General features: G+C 44.5%; 1 protein-coding gene across 2 annotated transcripts; it reads right to left on the minus strand.

Moving 5' to 3' along the window:
* Window positions 1-515: 515 nt before the first annotated feature.
* cdc37l1 (cell division cycle 37-like 1) lies at window positions 516-19,302 on the minus strand. Of its 2 annotated transcripts, XM_056291049.1 has the most exons (8): window positions 18,810-19,302; window positions 15,427-15,723; window positions 14,859-14,952; window positions 13,800-13,915; window positions 10,915-11,037; window positions 7,899-8,072; window positions 5,601-5,666; window positions 516-1,250 (listed from the first exon to the last, which is right to left on the minus strand). In XM_056291049.1, exons 1-8 carry the CDS (start codon window positions 18,915-18,917, stop codon window positions 1,152-1,154), a joined length of 1,077 nt encoding a protein of 358 aa, XP_056147024.1. In that variant the 5' UTR covers window positions 18,918-19,302; the 3' UTR covers window positions 516-1,151. The 2 variants fall into 2 exon arrangements, with proteins under 2 accessions (XP_056147024.1, XP_056147026.1); XM_056291051.1 differs by lacking the exon at window positions 5,601-5,666.
* Window positions 19,303-19,819: the final 517 nt, after the last annotated feature.

The raw sequence follows: 19,819 nt of genomic DNA on the forward strand, positions 1-19,819 counted from the left end.
AGACCAGCTATGTTATATGGTTTGGAGGTAGTGGCACTGACGAAAAGACAGGAGGTGGAGCTGGAGGTGGCAGAGTTGAAGATAGTAAGATTTTCATTGGGAGTGACAAAGGAGGACAGGATTAGGAACGATTATATTAGAGGGACAGCTCAGGTTGGACGGTTTGGAGCCAAAGCAAGAGAGGCAAGATTGAAATGGTTTGGACATGTGCAGAGGAGAGATGCTGGGTATATTATGAGAAGGATGCTGAAGATAGAGCCGCAAGAGGCAAGAGACAACAATGACGGCCAGAGAGGAGGTTTATGGATGTGGTGAGGGAGGACATGCAAGTGGCTGGCATGAGAGAAGAAGACGCAGAGGACAGGAAGAGATGGAAACTGATGATCTGCTGTGGCGAACACTTACGGGAGCAGCCGAAAGTAGTAGTAGGTGGGTAGAAAATAGGAAGACTTTAAAAATTCCAAACTGTCTTGAAAAAAAATACAGGATGCGAGTTGACAAAGTCCAACAAAATAACAGCAACAAGTTTACTTTTGCCAAGTAAATGAAATTACAGTTACCCATGAGATAATACGATATTTTGTCTGCAGATTCTTCTGTAGTGTAGAGATGGTGTATGGTGCAGAGACAAGCAGAAAGAATCCACTTTTTCTGTCATTGTACAGGTTACAATTAAATGTGTTCTCTGCATTTAAGTCATCCTGTTGTATAGGAGCAGTGGGCAGCTGCAGCGCCCGGGGACCAACTCCTGTTCTTCTTTCCATTGTCTTGGTCAGGGGCACTGACGGGAGTATTAGCCCTAACATGCATGCCTTTTTGATGGTGGGAGGAAACCAGAGCACCTGGAGGAAACCCACGCAGATACGGGAAGAACATGCAAATGCCACACAGAAAGGACCTGGGACAGCCTGGGGTTCAAACCCAGGACCTTCTTGCTGTGAAGCAACAGTGCTAACCACTGGGACACTATGCCACCCCGTAGTATCAGTGTACATTTACCGTGCTTTTATTTAGCCCTGCTCTGTTGTGCCATTTTCAGTCAGGTCAGCTGTATAGAGAGTTAATGACAAAGATAATATTGTGTAACCAGGAACTGATGGTGAGCTCCAGAAAGGACACAGGAAACAGGGTGGGATGAGAGCCAATGTCTTCTAGGAGGTCTCCATCATTCGTATATCATCTGTATCTGTTGTGTCATCCTTAGTCCACAATCCAGCTTCTAAGCAGCGCTTCATATGGGACTCTGCCACCTGGAGGTGGGATAAGGAGAAAAGAGTGAGTCTTAGAGACGTTATATCGCATACAGCCTGGCAGGCCAGAAGAGTCTTCTGAGATCACCACATTAATACCACTCTGAGAAGCTTGTCTGATGCCTAGCTAGCTATTTAGATAGGCCATAGAACATGGCCTATCTAAATGATCCAAAGGGAACAAGATGTATGTTTATGTTTATCATATTTATGGGCCATGTAGGTTTGCACTACATGGAATGTGACAAAACAAGAGAACACAAAAGATAAATGGAGGAACATCCAGTTCTGGTGGCAAAAATTAACATTATTGTTGTGTAATAAATATAATTATATACTTAAGACACAGAGGAAAGCAGTTACACGGAAAAAATAATTCCAACCCAGTGGGCATACCAGGTGTGCTGAAAATTGTACAACAGCAAACTGTGATTATAATGTGATTATAAACTGTTTTTGTTAAAATTTAAATGGCTATTAATAGACTAACATGAAAACAGCCAATACAGTGATCAATTTCGTAAACCAAAACAGGATCTGAGCCTGTCTGGCTCGCTCTAGATGAGGGGCGGGGAGCGACAAGTTCAAATCACATTTCAGTGTGAATGCCCCGAAATGCTGCCATAGTCCATTGCCACTGCTGTCTATTCTGCTGAGCCGCGTCCTGCCTACACAGGTCATCAATTTTGTTGCCAAGCCTTATAGTACACGTTTCCACTCTTGTAAAAGAAGAGTGAATAAACTGATCACCTCTTACAGTTCATCGATCTTGAAAGATTTGATGTGTTAAATATCAAAACCAGTTTCAGCTGAGAGAGGCAGCAAATGAAAGAGAACCTGGGAATTGACCCCTTTGCTTGGGGGATTACACAGCTACATCACCCAACACTGAAGTTTCCTGCCCAGCATTTCATTTGTTTACATCTGAACTGAATCCAATCTCTTTTATGAGTACCCTAAATTCTCTCATTTATACCCTTCTTTTACATTCAAAAAAGTATCCAAGCCAGGGAAAACATTTTACTCCTAAATAAATAGCTCACTATGAATGGCCCTGAAATTATTTCTTAGAGGCCATGATTAATTGCAAGATGAAGTTGAAATAGGAAATAGAGGTGAAGAGATATGGGGTAAAACAGATGCTGTTTCATGATAAATAACCATCTAACCCCAGCAACAGGGACTGGGGTGTCATGTTTCAGCCTCAATAGTACTGCAGCCAATGAATTCAATAAATTCCTGCCGTGATAGTTTACCCACATGAGGGAAGAGGAGCCTTTGTTTGCATTTCTCTCTAGCTGTTTGGCATTGACTTGGGCCAAGAGGCCAGCAGAGGAGAGCAGCTTCATTCTTTCTTGCAAAAGGCTTTCAAACCGTCAGGTTTTGACCAATATGTTAATGCAGTGGGGCAAGAGCCAAAAGAATTAGCATCTAAGCAGCTAGCTTTTCCCCCTATTCTTTCCCTCCAAAATGAATTCTCTTGTCACATCACTTAGTCGCCCCCCCCACCCCCAACATTTTTTTTATCAGTTGCTGCATTGCAATTGTATTGGCCAAAATGCAGGGACTGGATAAACATCAGATGCATTTCATTAATGCAAGCACATGTGCTTGCATTAATGAAAGCAGACAGCAAAATATAAATATGCATTATTTGTTAGCAAATCAAAACCCTACTTCTATTTATTATTTTTTTTGGGGGGGGGGGCCCAATTGTATCTGGCCAATTACCCCGCTCTTTTGAGCCATCCCAGTCGCTGCTCAACCCCCTCTGCTGAGCCGGGGAGGGCTGCAGACTACCACATGCTTCCTTCAATACATGTGGAGTCTCCAGCTGCTTCTTTTCACCTGACAGTGAGGAGTTTCACCAGGGGGATGTAGTGTGTGGGAGGATCCTGCTATTCCTCCCAGTTCCCCCTCCCCCCCAAAACAGACACCCTGACCGACCACAGGAGGCACTAGTGCAGCAACCAGGACACATACCCACATCCGGCTTCCCACCCACTTACAGAACACAGCCAATTGTGTCTGTAGGGATGCCCAACCAAGCCGGAGGCAACACGGGGATTCGAAATGCTGATCCCCGTGTTGGTAGCCAACGGAATAGACCCCCATGCCACCCGGACACCCTGCCCTGTTTATTCTAAGATATAATAGATGTTAAAATGTGTTATGTAATGATAGTGATTTTTGCTACTTAAAATTTAACTTTGAGTGTCCAGGTGGCGTGGCGGTCTATTGCGTTGCCTACCAACACGGGAATCGCCGGTTCGAATCCCCATGTTGCCTCTGGCTTGGTCAGGTGTCCCTACAGACACAACTGGTCGTGTCTTCAGGTGGGAAGCCGGACGTGGGTACGTGTCCTGGTTGCTGCACTAGCGCCTCCTCTGGTCGGTCAGGGCGCCTGTTCGGAGGGGAGAGGGAACTGGGGGGAATAGCATGATCCTCCCACGCACTACATCCCCCCCTGGTGAAACTCCTCACTGTCAGGTGAAAAGAAGCGGCTGGCGACTCTACGGGTATCGGAGAAGGCATGTGGTAGTCTGCAGCAACTCCCCGGATCAGCAGAGGGGGTGGCGAAGCAACCGGGATGGCTCGGACAAGTGGGGTAATTGGCCAGATACAATTGGGGAGAAAAATAATAATTTTGATTCCATAAAGGAAAACCTGTTTCAGTTTTTTTAAAAAAAGAATAAATCTATAAAGTTTTAGGAGAGTAATTTTTCACACTAATTACAAGATGATTTGTGTATAGTGAAGACTATCATAGAACCATCTTATTATGGATTTTAGAAAAAAAATGCAACAGATGAACCACATTCAACAAGGCCACTGTATACAGAAAAGCTTACTGGAAATGGTTGAATATATCAATATTACCAGATATTAATATGTACAGCAATAAGATCCAGGTCTAATGAGAACTTAATATGGTTTATCGGGCTCTGAAAAAGGATAAAAGTTCCGGCCCACATACGTCAGTGAGCAACTATTGCTGAAAACAGACAAAACAACATACTAGATTTTTGTAAAAAGAACAAATCATAGGGCTACCAAAAATAAAGATGAGCCTGCAAATGTAATAGCAGTAAAATCCTTTCTTTGAAGAGCGAATGAAGGAATCCTCACTCCAATGCCAGCAGAGCAGAGAATCTCATTGCAGGCAACTCTGGTTTAATGCGCTGGAAACCTATTGTATAATAACTCGATGCTGCCATCTTCCAGCGACTTGGGGTAACTGCAGTCAGCAGGGAAAGTGATTGATACTTTGTTGGAATGAAAATCCATAAACCTTTTTTAGAGGGGGACAACACGGTGGCCCAGTGTTATAGCCACTGTTGCCTCACAACAAAAGGGTCCTGGGTTCGAACCCCAGGTCCTTTCTGTGTGGAGTTTGCGTGCTCTCCCCGTGTTTATGCGGGTTCTCTCCGGGTGCTCGGGTTTCCTCCCGCCATCAAAAAGACATGCATGTTAGTTTAATGTTAGGGTTAATACTCCCGTCTGTGCCCTTGACTGAGGAATGGCAAGAAGAACTGGAGTCGGTCCCTGGGAGCTCCACGGTGGCTGCCTACTGCTCCTAGCTACACGGCTACCCACTGCTTCCAGTGTGTGTTGGGATGGGTTAAATGCAGAGGGTGAACTTCCCCACGGGGATTAATGGAAAGTACATCTTACATCTTACTAGAAAAAGATATCAAAAGGCTATTTGTGCATGGCTGAAATTTGATTTTGCTCCATTTAATATTGCAATATGAAATAATTCTGAATTGGCAAAAATGTAGTATTCTTGGTATTTAGTAGGATTTTGACATTACCTGTGGATTCATAGTGCTAAGAAAATTCTGTACAATCTGCATATCTTGCTGCTAGAAACCAGTTTTCTGTTCCTACAAAAGGGACAAACATCAATAAATAAATTTGTTAGTACTTAAGCATATTTACTATAGTAGCATCAGTCTCCATCCATTCATCCATCCATAATCTGTACTGCTTATCCTGCTCTCAGGGTCGCCGGGATGCTGGAGCCTATTCCAGCAGTCATTGGGCAGCAGGCGGGGAGACACCCTGGACAGGCCATCAGGCCATCACAGCCCCCCCCCCCCCACACACACACACGCACATTCATACCTAGGAGCAATTTTAGTATGGCCGATTCACCTGACCTACATATCTTTGGACTGTGGGAGGAAACCGGAGCACCCAGAGGAAACCCACGCAGACACGGGGAGATGTGGAGTACAAAATGTACTCCATATGCACTCTGTATGTACTCTGTAGTTTTCCAATTCTCTGTGTGTATGAAACTTCTCACTCACTGCAGACACACATACCCATTGTTCTCATGCGTACCTTCCATGGGGCCACATAGCAACTGTCATCATGCTTGCCTCCCCGTTGCCGCATCCCAGGAACGGCCTGGTACAGCAAAGATAAATGTAACGAACTTACCGACACTCACGAGGCACAGAACGTGATTAACGTAGATCTTTCCTGCATTCCTTTGGAAGATTACACCTTAGTTGACGCAGGAAACATAGCGTATGATGCGACGGACTGTTCTATAAGAAACCACTATCTCCAGCTCAGGGGCAGAGCATATCCTCACAGACGAACCTCTGTGTAGCCTTATGTCTCTCCATCTGCAGATGCATGAAAGATTCTCTGTTTGCTTTAATATTTGTCCGATGATTATTCTCCCCAGAGGTTGCTGGGGCAAGAGCCCATTAAAAGGATAAAGGAAAATCCACAACAATTTGGTGTCAGAAGTGGGATTCGAACCCACGCCACAGAGAACATGCAAACTCCACACAGAGGACGACCAGGGATGACCCACCAAGGTTGGACTACCCTGAGGCTTGAACCCAGGACCTTCTTGCCGTGAGGCGACTGCACCAACTACTGCGCCACCGTATCGCCCAGCATCGGTCTCATGGGCATAAATAATTCAGTCATCTTTCAGATAAATAATTCAGTCTTCTTTCAGATACTCCCCACGGCAGTATTTAAATACCATAAAGAATGATCTATCTCAACTACTTCGTCATCAAATGGGGAAAATAAGTAAACCATACAACAGCTGTTGCAACAGAAGCTCTTATTCATCCATTATCTGAACTGCTTATCCTGCTCTCAGGGTCACGGAGATGCTGGAGCCTATCCCAGCAGCCATTGGGCCGCAGGCGGGGAGACACCCTGGACAGGCCGCCAGGCCATCACACAGGGCTGACATACACACACACATTCACACCTAGGGGCAATTTTAGTATGGCCGATTCACCTGACCTACATGTCTTTGTACTGTGGGAGGAAACCGGAGCCCCCGGAGGAAACCCACGCAGACACGGGGAGAACATGCAAACGCCACACAGAGGACAACCCAGGATGACCCCCAAGGTTAGACTACCCTGGGACTTGAAACCAGGACCTTCCTGCTGTGAGGCCACCGCACCAACCACGGCACCACCGCGCCGCCCCTAACAATAACATAAGGATTTAAAACGTTGCATCCTCAGCTGGACTAACACCTACAGTTGCCATTCTTAGCAATGGCAACCACCTGTAAACTAAAAGAGGTCTTGCAGATAAACGTCGTGAGCACAGATAAAGGATGTCACTGCATACAGAATTGGAGATTCATGAACACCAAATTTGAAGGAAACGACATAAACGACATTAGAACACTATTGGTGTGCATTAACTACTTTCTGCGTACATATTGAAGTACTTTAGGTCTGAAATATGGATTCAGCAAATGGTTTGAGGTATGCCGACACAAAAGGGGAGCAATCTTGTACATTCCACCTGCCTTTCCCATCCCAACCACTCTCTGTCAGTCTACTCATTCTCTCAGCTCACACTGACAATAACTGGTTGTAAAGTTAATTTACAGTCAGCAAAGCTTCTGTTTGATAGGTCGGATTTTTTTTTTACAAATTTTTGACGAGGAAGAACAAATCAAATGCTCAACACACCATGCTTCCTGACAACACTGGTCTCTGATTGGCGGGAGGGTTTTTGTTTAAACCGTATAACGCACACGTAGTTCGGGTAAAGTTTAATCACTGTACTAAATTCATACACTGGACACAGATTTGCTTTGTAACCATAGCAACACGCTGAATCAGTAGAAAGTCCCGTGAACATTCAAAGTTAGCTTGGCGGAAAACTTTTGCTCCATAACCTTTCGATTCCCAGTCGAAAGTGTTTGAAGAAAAAAAAATGGAATGCTTTTATTTAAATTCTTTGCTAAGTGAACATGGTATAAGCAGGATAATCCACTTCACGGTGTGCGTTAAAGGATTTTAACACATTCTGGAGTTTTTGGGGGTTTTTTTTAATGGCGGCACGGTGGTCCTGTGAGGTGCAGTTGCCTCACAGCAAGAAGGTCCTGGGTTCGAACCCCAGGGTTGTCCAACCTTGGGTGTTGTCCCAGGTCGTCCTCTGTGTGGAGTTTGCATGTTAACGCACACCTTGACATGGATTATCCCTTACACATATCAAAGCAAATTGTGTTTGCATGAATGTACTTGTTTCCAAACACAGCTCTTTAGTTGTGAACCTGGATGAAGCTAGTGTTTTACCTCATATGCCCCAGTAGAAAGGGTAGGGAGGTTTCAGCATTAGTGTATGTATACCAAAAGCACTTACTGGATGCAAAGACTCCAAGACTTCTTTGGGTTCAAGCTGGCAGCGTGTACCAGCACTCTGGTGCTCACTGTCTTTGGGTGTATCCGCAGGAGACTTGACTGTGTGTTCTTTCACTCTGCATTTGAAGGCCTCAAGCTCTGCATGGAAGATGTCCAAGTATCCCTCTTTTCCTGCCTAGATCCCAATGGTGGAGGAAAGACAACAATATTAGGCAGCAGCAAAAACAAATTGTCTGCAGATGGTAATTCAAATAATGCAATGAAAACACAAGTGTACAACTCAGAAGCTGAAGGAAACAAAGGAATCATTGCAACACTATGTAATGAAATTCATACTGCATATACTTGTTGAACATATATTTTGACTATGAATTTTCCCAATGAGAGCCTTGTTTTTTGGGGGGGGACCCCCCCCTTTTTCTCCCAATTGTACTTGGCCAATTACCCCCCTCTTCCGAGCCGTCCCGGTCGCTGCTCCAACCCCTCTGCTGAGCCAGGGAGGGCTGCAGACTACCACATGCCTCCTCCGATACATGAGGAGTCGCCAGCTGCTTCTTTTCACCTGACAGTGAGGAGTGTCGCCAGGGGGACAAAGCACGTGGGAGGATCATGTTATTCCCCCCAGTTCCCCCTCCCACCCAAACAGGCACCCCGACCGACCAGTGGAGGCACTAGTGCAGCGACCAGGACACACACCCACATCCGGCTTCCCACCCACAGACAATCAGAGCCTTACCCCATTGGTTGTAATGTTTTCTACACCACCATTGGTTGCTGTGCATCATAAATACCTACCTCATTGGTTGTTATAGTTTAAATGTTCCCTCATCTGATTGGTTGCTGTCCAACTGAAATTAGGGGTGTGATGCTGGGCAACGCAAGCTGTATGATTCTTAGTTGAACCACATTAGCAGCTGCAATGTATTAAAACTTTTTTTCCCTGTATCTGTATTGATATATATATTCACATAACATAGCTTTTGGTCTTCGTGTGTATATCTTATATTGTGTTTGCTGTGTTTGTCTGTGTCTGTCTTGCACTGTTTGGTGAAGCCACAGCCCTCATTTCATTTTTAACATGTGCCTGCACATTGTTTTTAATGACAATAAATTGAATTAAATATCATGTGCTGACTATCAATAGTGTTTTAGGACACCAAGTTAAGCAAAAGTATTAACTAATTTACTCCAAGCGTTTCATGCCCCCCCCCCCCATAAAATTTGCATTTATACAGTTTCAATTTTTTAGACGTCATAAAATCTTAAATGATTCCCATCCATCCATTATCCAAACTGCTTGTCCAACTCAGGGTTGCGGGATGCTGGAGCCTATCCCAGCAGTCATTGGGCGGCAGGCGGGGAGACACCCTGGACAGGCCGCCAGTCCAACACGGGGCCCACACACACACACACACACACATTCACACCTAGGGACAATTTAATATGGCCGATTCACCTGACCTACATGTCTTTGGACTGTGGGAGGAAACTGGAGCACCCGGAGGAAACCCACGCAGACATGGGGAGAACATGCAAACTCCACACAGAGGATGACCCGGGACGACCCCCAAGGTTGGACTACCCCGGGGCTCGAACCCAGGACCTTCTTGCTGTGAGGTGACCGCACTAACCACTGTGCCGCCCATGATTCCCATTCATTTTTACATTAATGGAACCACACACAAAATGTCATGTTAACAGTAAAATTAGCATAATTTCTGTCAGGTGAAAGGTTAAACTTAAGAATATATGAGGTAAATGTACAGTGGAACTTTTCAATGGCTTTTACATACGCTAATCACAATCTCATTGTTAAATAACTTAAAATGAGATGTCAGTTTTGTTTAGGCCTTTTGTGAGTGAAACACCGTATGTGGTGACATCTGTCGAATGTTTGACCCATCCATTATTCACATGACGTTGAATACATATCCTGCTAAACTGAAAAAAAATGTCATGGAGGCATGGACATCCCTCTGTGCAAATAATAAAACAACAAAAATGTTATGACATGCTAAGTGTGTTGTGTGTATTAGGTGACGTGTACTTGGTGATACTGTCACAGTATAAACCTAGCATTTGCCACAAAATGGTCACATGACCCTACCTGGTCATCCTCAATGTTTCTGTTCTGTTAGTCAGCATCTATTCCTTCACCAGACTAAGCCATTAATCTCAAATGGGTTGTCAAAGCTAAAAATAAACCTCAAACTATGCTTGTTAGTAAGTTCTGATGTGTAATGTGCAGCAGAGCATAGTTAATGTAATCTTAGGGCATATCAGATGTTTTTCCAACTATATTTCTTTAAGTTGAATAAAGGCATTATCTAAGATGTTTTTGCTATAGCATAAAAAGACTTTCTGCACCAGTGGTGAACTAGATTCCCCTTCCTATTATCTGGCATGTGGGTTATATATTGTTACTGCATAAAACTAACAACTTCCCATCAGGCCTTCAGTATGGATCTTTTTTTTTTTCTTTTGAATTTTTACCCCTTTTTCCCCCCAATTGTCCCTGGCCAATTACTCCACTCCTCTGAGCCGTCCTGGTCGCTGCTCACCCCCTCTGCCGATCCGGGGAGGGCTGCAGACTACCACATGCCTCCTCCGATACATGTGGAGTGACCAGCCGCTTCTTTTCACCTGACAGTGAGGAGTTTCGCCAGGAGGATGTAGCACATGGGAGGATCACGCTATTTCCCCCAGTTCCCCCTCCCCCGAACAGGCGCTCTGACTGACCAGAGGAGGTGCTAGTGCAGTGACCAGGACACATACCCACATCCGGCTTCCCACCTGCAGACACGGCCAATTGTGTCTGTAGAGACGCTCAACCAAGCCAGAGGTAACACAGGGATTCGAATCTGTGATCCCCGTGTTGGTAGGTAACGGAATAGACCACTACGCTACCCCGAAAACCCCCTGTATGGATCATTTTTAAAAGCTTTGCAGGGGCACAGGGGAGAGGAGGTATACCTTCCCATACAGCAGTAAGTTTGTTATTTAACAAATCCTCTTACTTTGGCTTTGTGGAAGAACTCCCTGAAGCAGCCTCTGGGATCTAGCTGGGCGTTAGAGGCCATCTCCAGGATGAATTGCATTGCTACCGCCTGATGGGCCACCTGCTCCATCAGAGCCTCTTTCTGTCAGAGATAAAACATAGGAAAATGGGTAAACGGATAAGACCCATGTGATTTTTTTTTTGTATTGTTGACATGGACGATAAGAAGACTGAAACCAACAATGATTTTCTCCTATTCAACAGCAGCTGTGTTATAGCCAATGTCAATGACGGTGACATTATGCAAGCCATTGAACTCCATTGTGTTCTAAAACGAGGTTTAATCAGCTCACAGAGCTGGATGCTTTCAGCCAACACAACTCATCATTAGGAACAATTTGGGCATTGTGGTTTTCTTTGAATGTGTTCACACACGGTCACAGCAATAGGTTTCTTTTCTGGACTACACAGTACAGGAACTTAGCAGTGTGCCGACAGGAGAGCAACACGGGCAAGATTTAAGGTACTCGCTTGATGAAACTGAAAATAACTTTTGCATTTCTGTGCAACTTTCAATTTCTTCTTGCCAGCTCTGCCTGGGACAATTAACTGTTCAGTACCCAGCTGTGAAAGAAAAGTACAGACAATGTGATCATTAACAGAATGCAAATTCCACTTTTTCCCCTCTGACTCCGTGTTATGCAGCAACACTGCTGATGACAGGATCATTTCACAAGTAATGACTACAAGCAGGGCAAAATGCTACTACGCCACTCTGAACCTAGATTCTGTGCCAACGGTTAATACAACACAAGTAACGTTCCCACCACGATTCAACAACTTGGCTGGTGTAGAGGAGTGGGACGACATTCCACATGTCCAAATCAACAAGCTGATCAACTCTATGAGAAGGAGGCGTGCTGTGCTGCACTGAGCAAATGGTGGTCACACCAGATGACCATACCTTGTTTTGAGGGTATTTGTTGCCTTCAGAGACATATCTGTATCACAAAAGCTTTGAAACCAATAGATGTGTTCAATTTATCTACTTAAGTTGACCGTTTTAATTTATTAAATTCTATTCAATACAATTTTTGAAGGGTTTGATTGCTGCTTTTTTTTGTTGAGTATAGCAAGCAAGCAAGCAAGCAAAATGTTATTTATATAGCACTTATTTTATATATTTATATTATTTATATATTTAATAAATACATATTATTTATGTTTATACATATATTCATCATTTATTTATTTATTTATTTATATTTTTACATTAATATTTTATATATTATTTATAATTTATATAGAGTATAGATATGGTTAAATGGGTCCACCAAATCTGACCATGTCATCTTCTCCATCATCACCTTTTTCTTGAAAATAGTCACTACTAATACTACTAATACTACTACTATTACTACTATGACTAATAATAATAAAATAATAATAATAATAACACTGATCTGAGCGAGACATTATTTGTGCAAAGGATTTCGTGAAGAGTGAGAGTTATAAATAAAATATCAGTGCGCAGAATGCTGTAATCCTGCCTGTGTTAGTGTTCCTTCACGCGTTGGCGAGCTGGTAAGTTCCTGACTGTGCGCAGTATCTTGTCTACGCAGAAAACAAACTTGTTGCAGTAGGCGTCTGTGATCATATTCAGAGAAAACCATGATGCCCGTGTTGTTTGTAATGATGAACTGTGTTAGCCAAAATAAGGATACAGCTCCGTGACCTAGTTAAACCGTTCATTGGAATACAAAATACTGGAATACAGACGGCATAGCTCTTGGAATCTTTGGCACACGCAAGATTCTCCACAACGGCAAGGTGGTGATCCAGGAGAAAGGTTGTAAAATACCCAGTTTGTGTATATCTCTTCACTTTTATTGGAGCCAAATCTCTATCTGGAGGGACAAAGAGCATGTGTTTGTTGCAAATGAGTGGTGGATCATACCCTAACTTTGGCAGAGTGCTACAAAAATAGAGTGGCTGGTAAAACAATGGCAAGATCATGTGTCATCCTTTGGTTCCTGACACTTATTTTATGTAGCACTACTGAATAAAATTGAAATGAATTTCATAATTAAGATATCTAAGTTAGTGCCAACAAATGGGAAATAAAGCAGTTTCACTTTTGGGGGGGATTTTTTCCCCCTTTTTCACCCCAATTGTATCCAGCCAATTAGCCCACTCTTCTGAGCCATCCTGATCGCTGCTCCACCCCCTCTGCCGATCTGGGGAGGGCTGCAGACTACCACATGCCTCCTCCGATACATGTGGAGTCACCAGCTGCTTCTTTTCACCTGACAGTGAGGAGTTTCACCAGGGGGATGTAGCGCGTGGGAGGATCACCCAGTCCCCTCCCCCCCAAACAAGTGCCCCGACCGACCAGAGGAGGCGCTAGTGCAGCGACCAGGACACATACTCACATACCCAGCTTCCCACCCGCAGACACAGCCAATTGTGTCTGTAGGGACACCCGACCAAGTCGGAGGCAACACAGGGATCTGAACTGGGATCCCTATGTTGGTAGCCAACGGAATAGACCACCATGCCACCCAGATACCCCCAAAGCTGTTTCATTTGGATGTGCATTTCATATGTATAAGTTACTGTAAGTATTGACTGGTCACACATACACACACACACACACACACACACACATACACACACTGAGCTTATTCAATATCTAATAACTAGATTTCCAATAAATTTCAAAAATTTAATTAAGGTGCCCAAAATCCGATATTGTGCTGTTGCGGTGTCAATATGTTAATAGCATGTGACTCTGTGTAGTGCGATTCAGGACAGGCGAAGGAGCATGCAGAAAGACAGACATCAAGTATGTGTGATTTATAAACACAAACATTAAAAACTGATGGTTTAAGACTATTTTCTGACCCCTTCCTGCTGTAATCTGAAGCACCATAGGATCAGGTAGTTGGCCGTTTCCTCGCAGATGAGCTGAGGTTGGTCAGATAGAAATTGTTGACTGTCATCCCATCTCCGCAACATGCCTGACAGACATATAGCAAGCATACAAACTGAAATCAATGATATGAAATGACTGAGGACTAATGTCCTACAAATAATTTCTGAGTACACAACTAATTTAGCAAATTAATCTATGCAATTTTACACTTTACCCAACGGACATTTTCCTTTCCTTCTATTTAGTTCATTTGACATTGCATAGCCTCAAAAGGGTGTTATCGACAAAATTTTTCAAGTTGCATTTTTTACTTTTTTCAAGATATGAATAAGCTATAATTTGGATAACTTTTCTCCTAAATGCCATAAAATGTAAAGGCGTTCAAATGAAGACTGGGGTCTTTCCAACAAAATTGCTCCATTGATAAAAGAGTCTTATAAATTCTAAACCAAAACTGTTATTCTCTAAGACTTGACTTGCATGAAGATGATTAAAATCACAGGACAGCACAAGTGATGCAATTTGTTACACATTACCATTTATTTTTCGGGGGATTTTCCCCTTTTTTCTCCCCAATTTTACATGGCCAACTACTCCCGGTTGCTGCTCCACCCCCTCTGCCGATCCGGGGAGGGCTGCAGACTACCACATGCCTCCTCCGATACACGTATAGTCGCCAGCCGCTTCTTTTCACCTGACAGTGAGGAGTTTCCCCAGGGGGATGTAGCACGTGGGAGGATCACGCTATTCCCCCCCACTCCCTCCCCCCCGAACAGGCGCCCCGACAGACCAGAGGAGGCACTAGTGCAGCGACCAGGACACATACCCACATCCGGCTTCCCACCCGCAGACACAGCCAATTGTGTCTGTGGGGACACCTGACCAAGCCGAATGTAACACGGGGATTCGAACTGGCGGTCCCCGTGTTGATGGGAAATGGAATAGACCGCCATGCCACCCAGACACCCCCACATTACCATTTCTTTGACAGCAGGTCATACATACACTGTGAATTCTATCACACTTACCAAAGTGTCTGAGTTGTTGTTCATACATTTGGAGAAATGTTTTGCCTCTTTCCTGATCCTTTTCTTGGGGACTGTTTGGGACATTGATAATACTCTGGAAAGGGAGAGAACATGCAATAGCAGAATGTGAACAGTGGGTACAAACAGACTTGGACTAATTACCATTAGGGACAGATATAAGACTGCTTGTTCAGTACAGCTGTGAAAAGAGAGCAGGGTTCCCAATTCATTTCATAAGAGCAGACCTACACAACAAGCACACATAGTAACTGGGTGACATTCTGCACTGACATCATCTCACACAAATTTAGATGTTGAAATACCTTTCATTTCTCATCTTCCTCCTCTTTAATTTTATTGGATTAGCACAAATAGGAATCAAACATAAATTATGTCCCTTGTAACCTGGATTCCACAGCTATCATCTAAAATGGAAATAGATCACTGTGCTGTCTAAGTCTCACTAGCAAACACTAAATCATGACAAAGCATCCTTTTCAGTTGCTTCACTGAAGTTTTTCATTTTTTTATCCAGAGGACACTCACAGGATAAAAAAAGCAAACTTACCTTATCAAAAACATCCCAACTTCCAGCGGCTCCAAGCTCAGGGCTGCGGCTGGTGTCATGGCCTCCCAGCATACTCTCCTTACGCCGCCACTCCTGCTCAGTGTGCACGAGCTCTGTGGGGCAGGCCAAGATCCGGGCCCTTTCCTGCTCTAGTGACTCAGAGCCGTGGACCCCCAAAGAACAAAGCTGATCCTGAGTCTCTGCCAGTCTCCAGCTGGAAACGATAGAAGCCTTCACACAGCGCTGCTGGCTCTGGCATAGAGAGGCCATGGCACTATCATAGGGGGACGAACTTGACTGAGAGGACAGTCAATTTATGGGAAAGGAGGAGCAATTTGAGAGGAGAAGGGGGGAAAAAAGTCTTTAGTCCATAGTAAAGCCATTACCCAAACCATATTTCTCCTAATCTACTACTACTAGTACTTTCGGTTGTTCCCGTTAGGGGTCGCCACAGTAGATCCTCCTTTTCCATCTCTTCCTATCTACTGCAGCTTCCTCTGTCATGCCAGCCACCTGCATGTCCTCCCCCCACCACATCCATAAACCTCCTCTTTGGCCTTCCTCTTTTCCTCTTCCCTGGTAGCTCCATATTCAGAATCCTTCTCATGATATACCCAGCATCTCTCCTCCACACATGTCCAAACCCTCTCAATTTTGCCTCTCTTGCTTTGTCTCCAAACCGTCCAACCTGAGCTGTCCCTCTAATATACTCATTCCTAATCCTGTCCTTCTTCATCACTCACAATGAAAAGCTTAGTATCTTCAACTGTGCCACCTCGAGCTCCACCTCCTGTCTTTTTGTCAGTGCCACTGTCTCCAAACCATATAACATAGCTGGTCTCACAACCATCTTGTAAACCTTCCCTTTAACTTGCTAGTACCCTTCTGTCGCAAATCACTCCTAACACTCTTTTCCATCCACTCCACCCTGCCTTCACTCGTTTCTTCACCTCTCTTCCGCACTCCCCATTACTTTGAACAGTTGACCCCAAGTATTTAAACTCATCCACCTTCATCACCTCTACTCTTTGCATCCTCACCATTCCGCTGTCCTCCCTCTCATTCACGCATATGTATTCCATCTTGCTCCTACTGACTTTCATTCCTCTTCTAATACACTTCTTCCTTCGACTTATACACCTTCAAACTCGGGAAACAGGCAGGCAAAAATCACTGCATACCCATCACACCCTGGTCACAACCTGTTTCAACTCCTCCCGTCTGGTAGTCGCTACAGAACACAGTATCCCAAAACAACCAGATATAAAAACAGTTTCTTTCCGCGGGCTGTAATTCAAATGAACGCTTAACACTGTCAAATAAATCCAACCATTTCGTATATACTGTACTGTATATTGTATGTATACTGGTACACGCTGCCATGTCCATCTACCTCAGGCAGGTATGCAAGTAACCTGCTAATATCTATTCAGCATCTGATATATTCTCTCCATCGCTGCACTTTATCACCTGTATAAATCAATCCTTGTGTATATATCTGAAGACTGTTATGTCATAGTGTTGTTATTCCATGTCAAGTACACTGAGAGCCATGAAACCAGAGTCAAATTCCATGTACGTGCAAACCTACATGGCCAATAGACATTCTGATTCTCTCCAGTGCATTTCTTCACCACTCCAAGCTCTCCTCAACCTGCACCCTACTCTTGCTACAGATCACAATGTCATCTGCGAACATCATCGTACACGGAGACTTCTGCCTGATCTCGTATGTCAATCTGTCCATCACCATTGCAAACAAGAAAGGGCTCAGAGTCAATCCTTGATGTAAGCCCACCTCCACCTTGAACCCATCCGTCATTCCTACCGCACACCTCACCACTGTCACACTGCCCTCATACTACATATCCTGCACCACTCCTACACACTTCTCTTCCACTCCTGACTTCCTCATACAATACCACACCTCCTCTCTCGGCACCCTGTCATATGCTTTCTCTAAATCCACAAAGACACAATGTAACTCCCTCTGCCTTCTCTATACGTCTCCATCAACACTCAAAGCAAACATCGCATCTGTAGTGCTCGTTCATGGCATGAAACCACGCTGCTGCTCGCTAATTGTCACCTCTCCTCTTAACATAACTTAATCTATAGCTCTATTAAAGAATTCCAAGATTGCCCTGGTTAATGTACCAGTGATGGGCAACATGATCCAGAAAGGGCCAGTGTGGGTGCAGGTCTTTGTTCCAACCAAGCAGTTGCACACCTGATTCTATTAGTCAACCAATAGTCTGCTCAGGACCTTGATTTGTAAACTCAAGTGTTCAACTGCTTGGCTGGAACGAAGACCTGCACCCAACACCGGCACTTTTCTGGATCATGTTGCCCATCCCTGAAAGAAGGAAACCAGCTTTTCTGTCCACTGCCCCAACATATTTACCAGTCAATTTCAACATTCCACTTACCAAATATAAGTCAAAGGATAGATAGGCATCTGAAAAAATTACGTTACTTTATCTGGCAATGAGGCTTTTATAGTAGTCTCAATGAAAATGTGTCAGCATTTTTGGCTGGTGTTTTATTTTCTACTCTGGTCCAATCCAAATTAGGGTGGAAATGAGGAAGCCAGAAGGAAAGAGCTGGACTTTCTGTGATTATTTTAAATTACAGTCCAGTTGCATTAGCTTTCACAGCACATCGTTATGATAGTTATGCTATAGTGGTGCAGGGTGTGAGGAGAGGGCTAAAAATAACATAGCCACAACACCACCAGCAATCCGTATGCTTTTACCAATCAACAGCCATTCCACACAGCTGTCGAGTGTCACAGACTGTGGAAGACCTGGGAGAACAGCCGAAACGCTGTACGCCTTATTGTGGCATCTGATCTCATCGACCATTGCTCTCATACACACAAGCGCACACACTCGGGATGTTAACCCCCAACACCTGTGCAACGAGTGTGGAAAGTTAGCTCCATTTCCCGATCGGAAAGACGACATGTGGCCATAAGATAACCACAGTGTCGCGGCATTTAACCACACCAGGAGGAGTTCATCCTCCACCTATTAAAAAGTGTTCCACCTTCACGCAACACAACATCTCGCCGGCGCTGGCTTGTCCTGCATTATCCGACTAGCTACGATAACAGTTGCGTTTTTCCGAACAGGCAATTACAGCAGTTATGTTCGCAAACATAAGCCAACGGGTTTTTTTTTGTTTTTGACATGAACGTTGGCAACGCAACACCTTGACTCTTCCGCCGAGCAGTTCGAAAGATGCGCTTTGCCAAAACAGTGACTAGCTGCGAACAGCTAGCTAAGCTAAGTTACTTGGCACGTCTCTCGAGAGAATGATCCCCAAATAGGCTTACGCTCTCTCATTTAGTACCGACAATGTGTGAGCTTTAGCACGGGTACCTGCTGGTGAAGATGGGCACCACCATAGCCCTTCGAGGTGGAGGCTGGGTCACCGCGAGGCTCCGCATCCAGGAACACTGAAGCTCCGTTCCCTCTCCACTCCATCATGGCTAAGCTACCACTACTGTCGGTCTCGCTAGCTAGTTGCTAAACACTCAAGTAGTCCACCTCGGGGGGAAGAACGAGGTGTCTCTTATTTATAATTCGCGACGGCCGAGAGAGACGGGAGAGGGCAGGGGAGAGAGAGGGGAGGGTGACGCGCAGCAAAGGACCCGCGGCCAGATTCGAACCCAGGCCGCGGCGATAAGGGCTCAGCCTTACGCGGTGGCACGCACTCTGCCAGGCGGGTCGCCAGGGCGACCCAAACAACAACGAAAAAGAAAAAAAAGAAAAGAAAGAAATGTAAAAACATCAGATATTTGTCCCAGTAGGTTTGGTCCGAGTAGCAACCTGTTGAGTCAAGACTGGGAATCTAACGCATGCTCAAAAACGAACACAAACTACTACGACGTAGCAACCGCGTTGCCAGATCCGCCTGACGTTATCCAGCCTAATAAGTGCTCAAAGTCCGCCCAAATTGATTAAAAAAAACCACAACAAATATTAAAGAGAATAGACAATGCAAATAAATCATAAACAACAGCGACAGTATTGTGGCTCACCGCAATACTTCAATATTGTATAATAATTTAAAAACAAATTTAAGTGTTCACAAGTGCACTACAACGCGGATAGGAGGCAACAGAATACGTCCTAAAATGCAACGATAAAATCCCCCCGATTTCTGTCCTTTGCCCTGCAAATGAAGAAATAAAGGGACAGCACAAATGCCAAAAATACTTGTTTTTAGCTTATTCGGTAAACTGCAACTCTCGCTGCCCGAGCTAACTCGATTGTGCGCATGCGTGCAGCGACAGAGCAACGTTGATCGAGCGAGCTGGAGAGTGAGTGGAGAAAGGGAGCAGCGGCGGCGACCGCGAGTACAAACGTTTTCCAAAAGGGTTTGAATC

The sequence above is a fragment of the Lampris incognitus genome, chromosome 12 (genome assembly GCF_029633865.1).
Source record: "Lampris incognitus isolate fLamInc1 chromosome 12, fLamInc1.hap2, whole genome shotgun sequence".
Classification (NCBI taxonomy): Eukaryota; Metazoa; Chordata; class Actinopteri; order Lampriformes; family Lampridae; genus Lampris; species Lampris incognitus.

Coding starts and splice junctions, on each gene's coding strand:
- cdc37l1 (XM_056291049.1), bottom strand. CDS start 18,917: ATGATGGAGTGGAGAGGGAACGGAGCTTCAGTGTTCCTGGATGCGGAG. Junction 13,916..14,858: donor ACAACAACTCAGACACTTTG/GTAAGTGTGATA, acceptor TATGTCTGTCAG/GCATGTTGCGGAGATGGGAT. Junction 8,073..10,914: donor AGTTCTTCCACAAAGCCAAA/GTAAGAGGATTT, acceptor ATTGGGATCTAG/GCAGGAAAAGAGGGATACTT.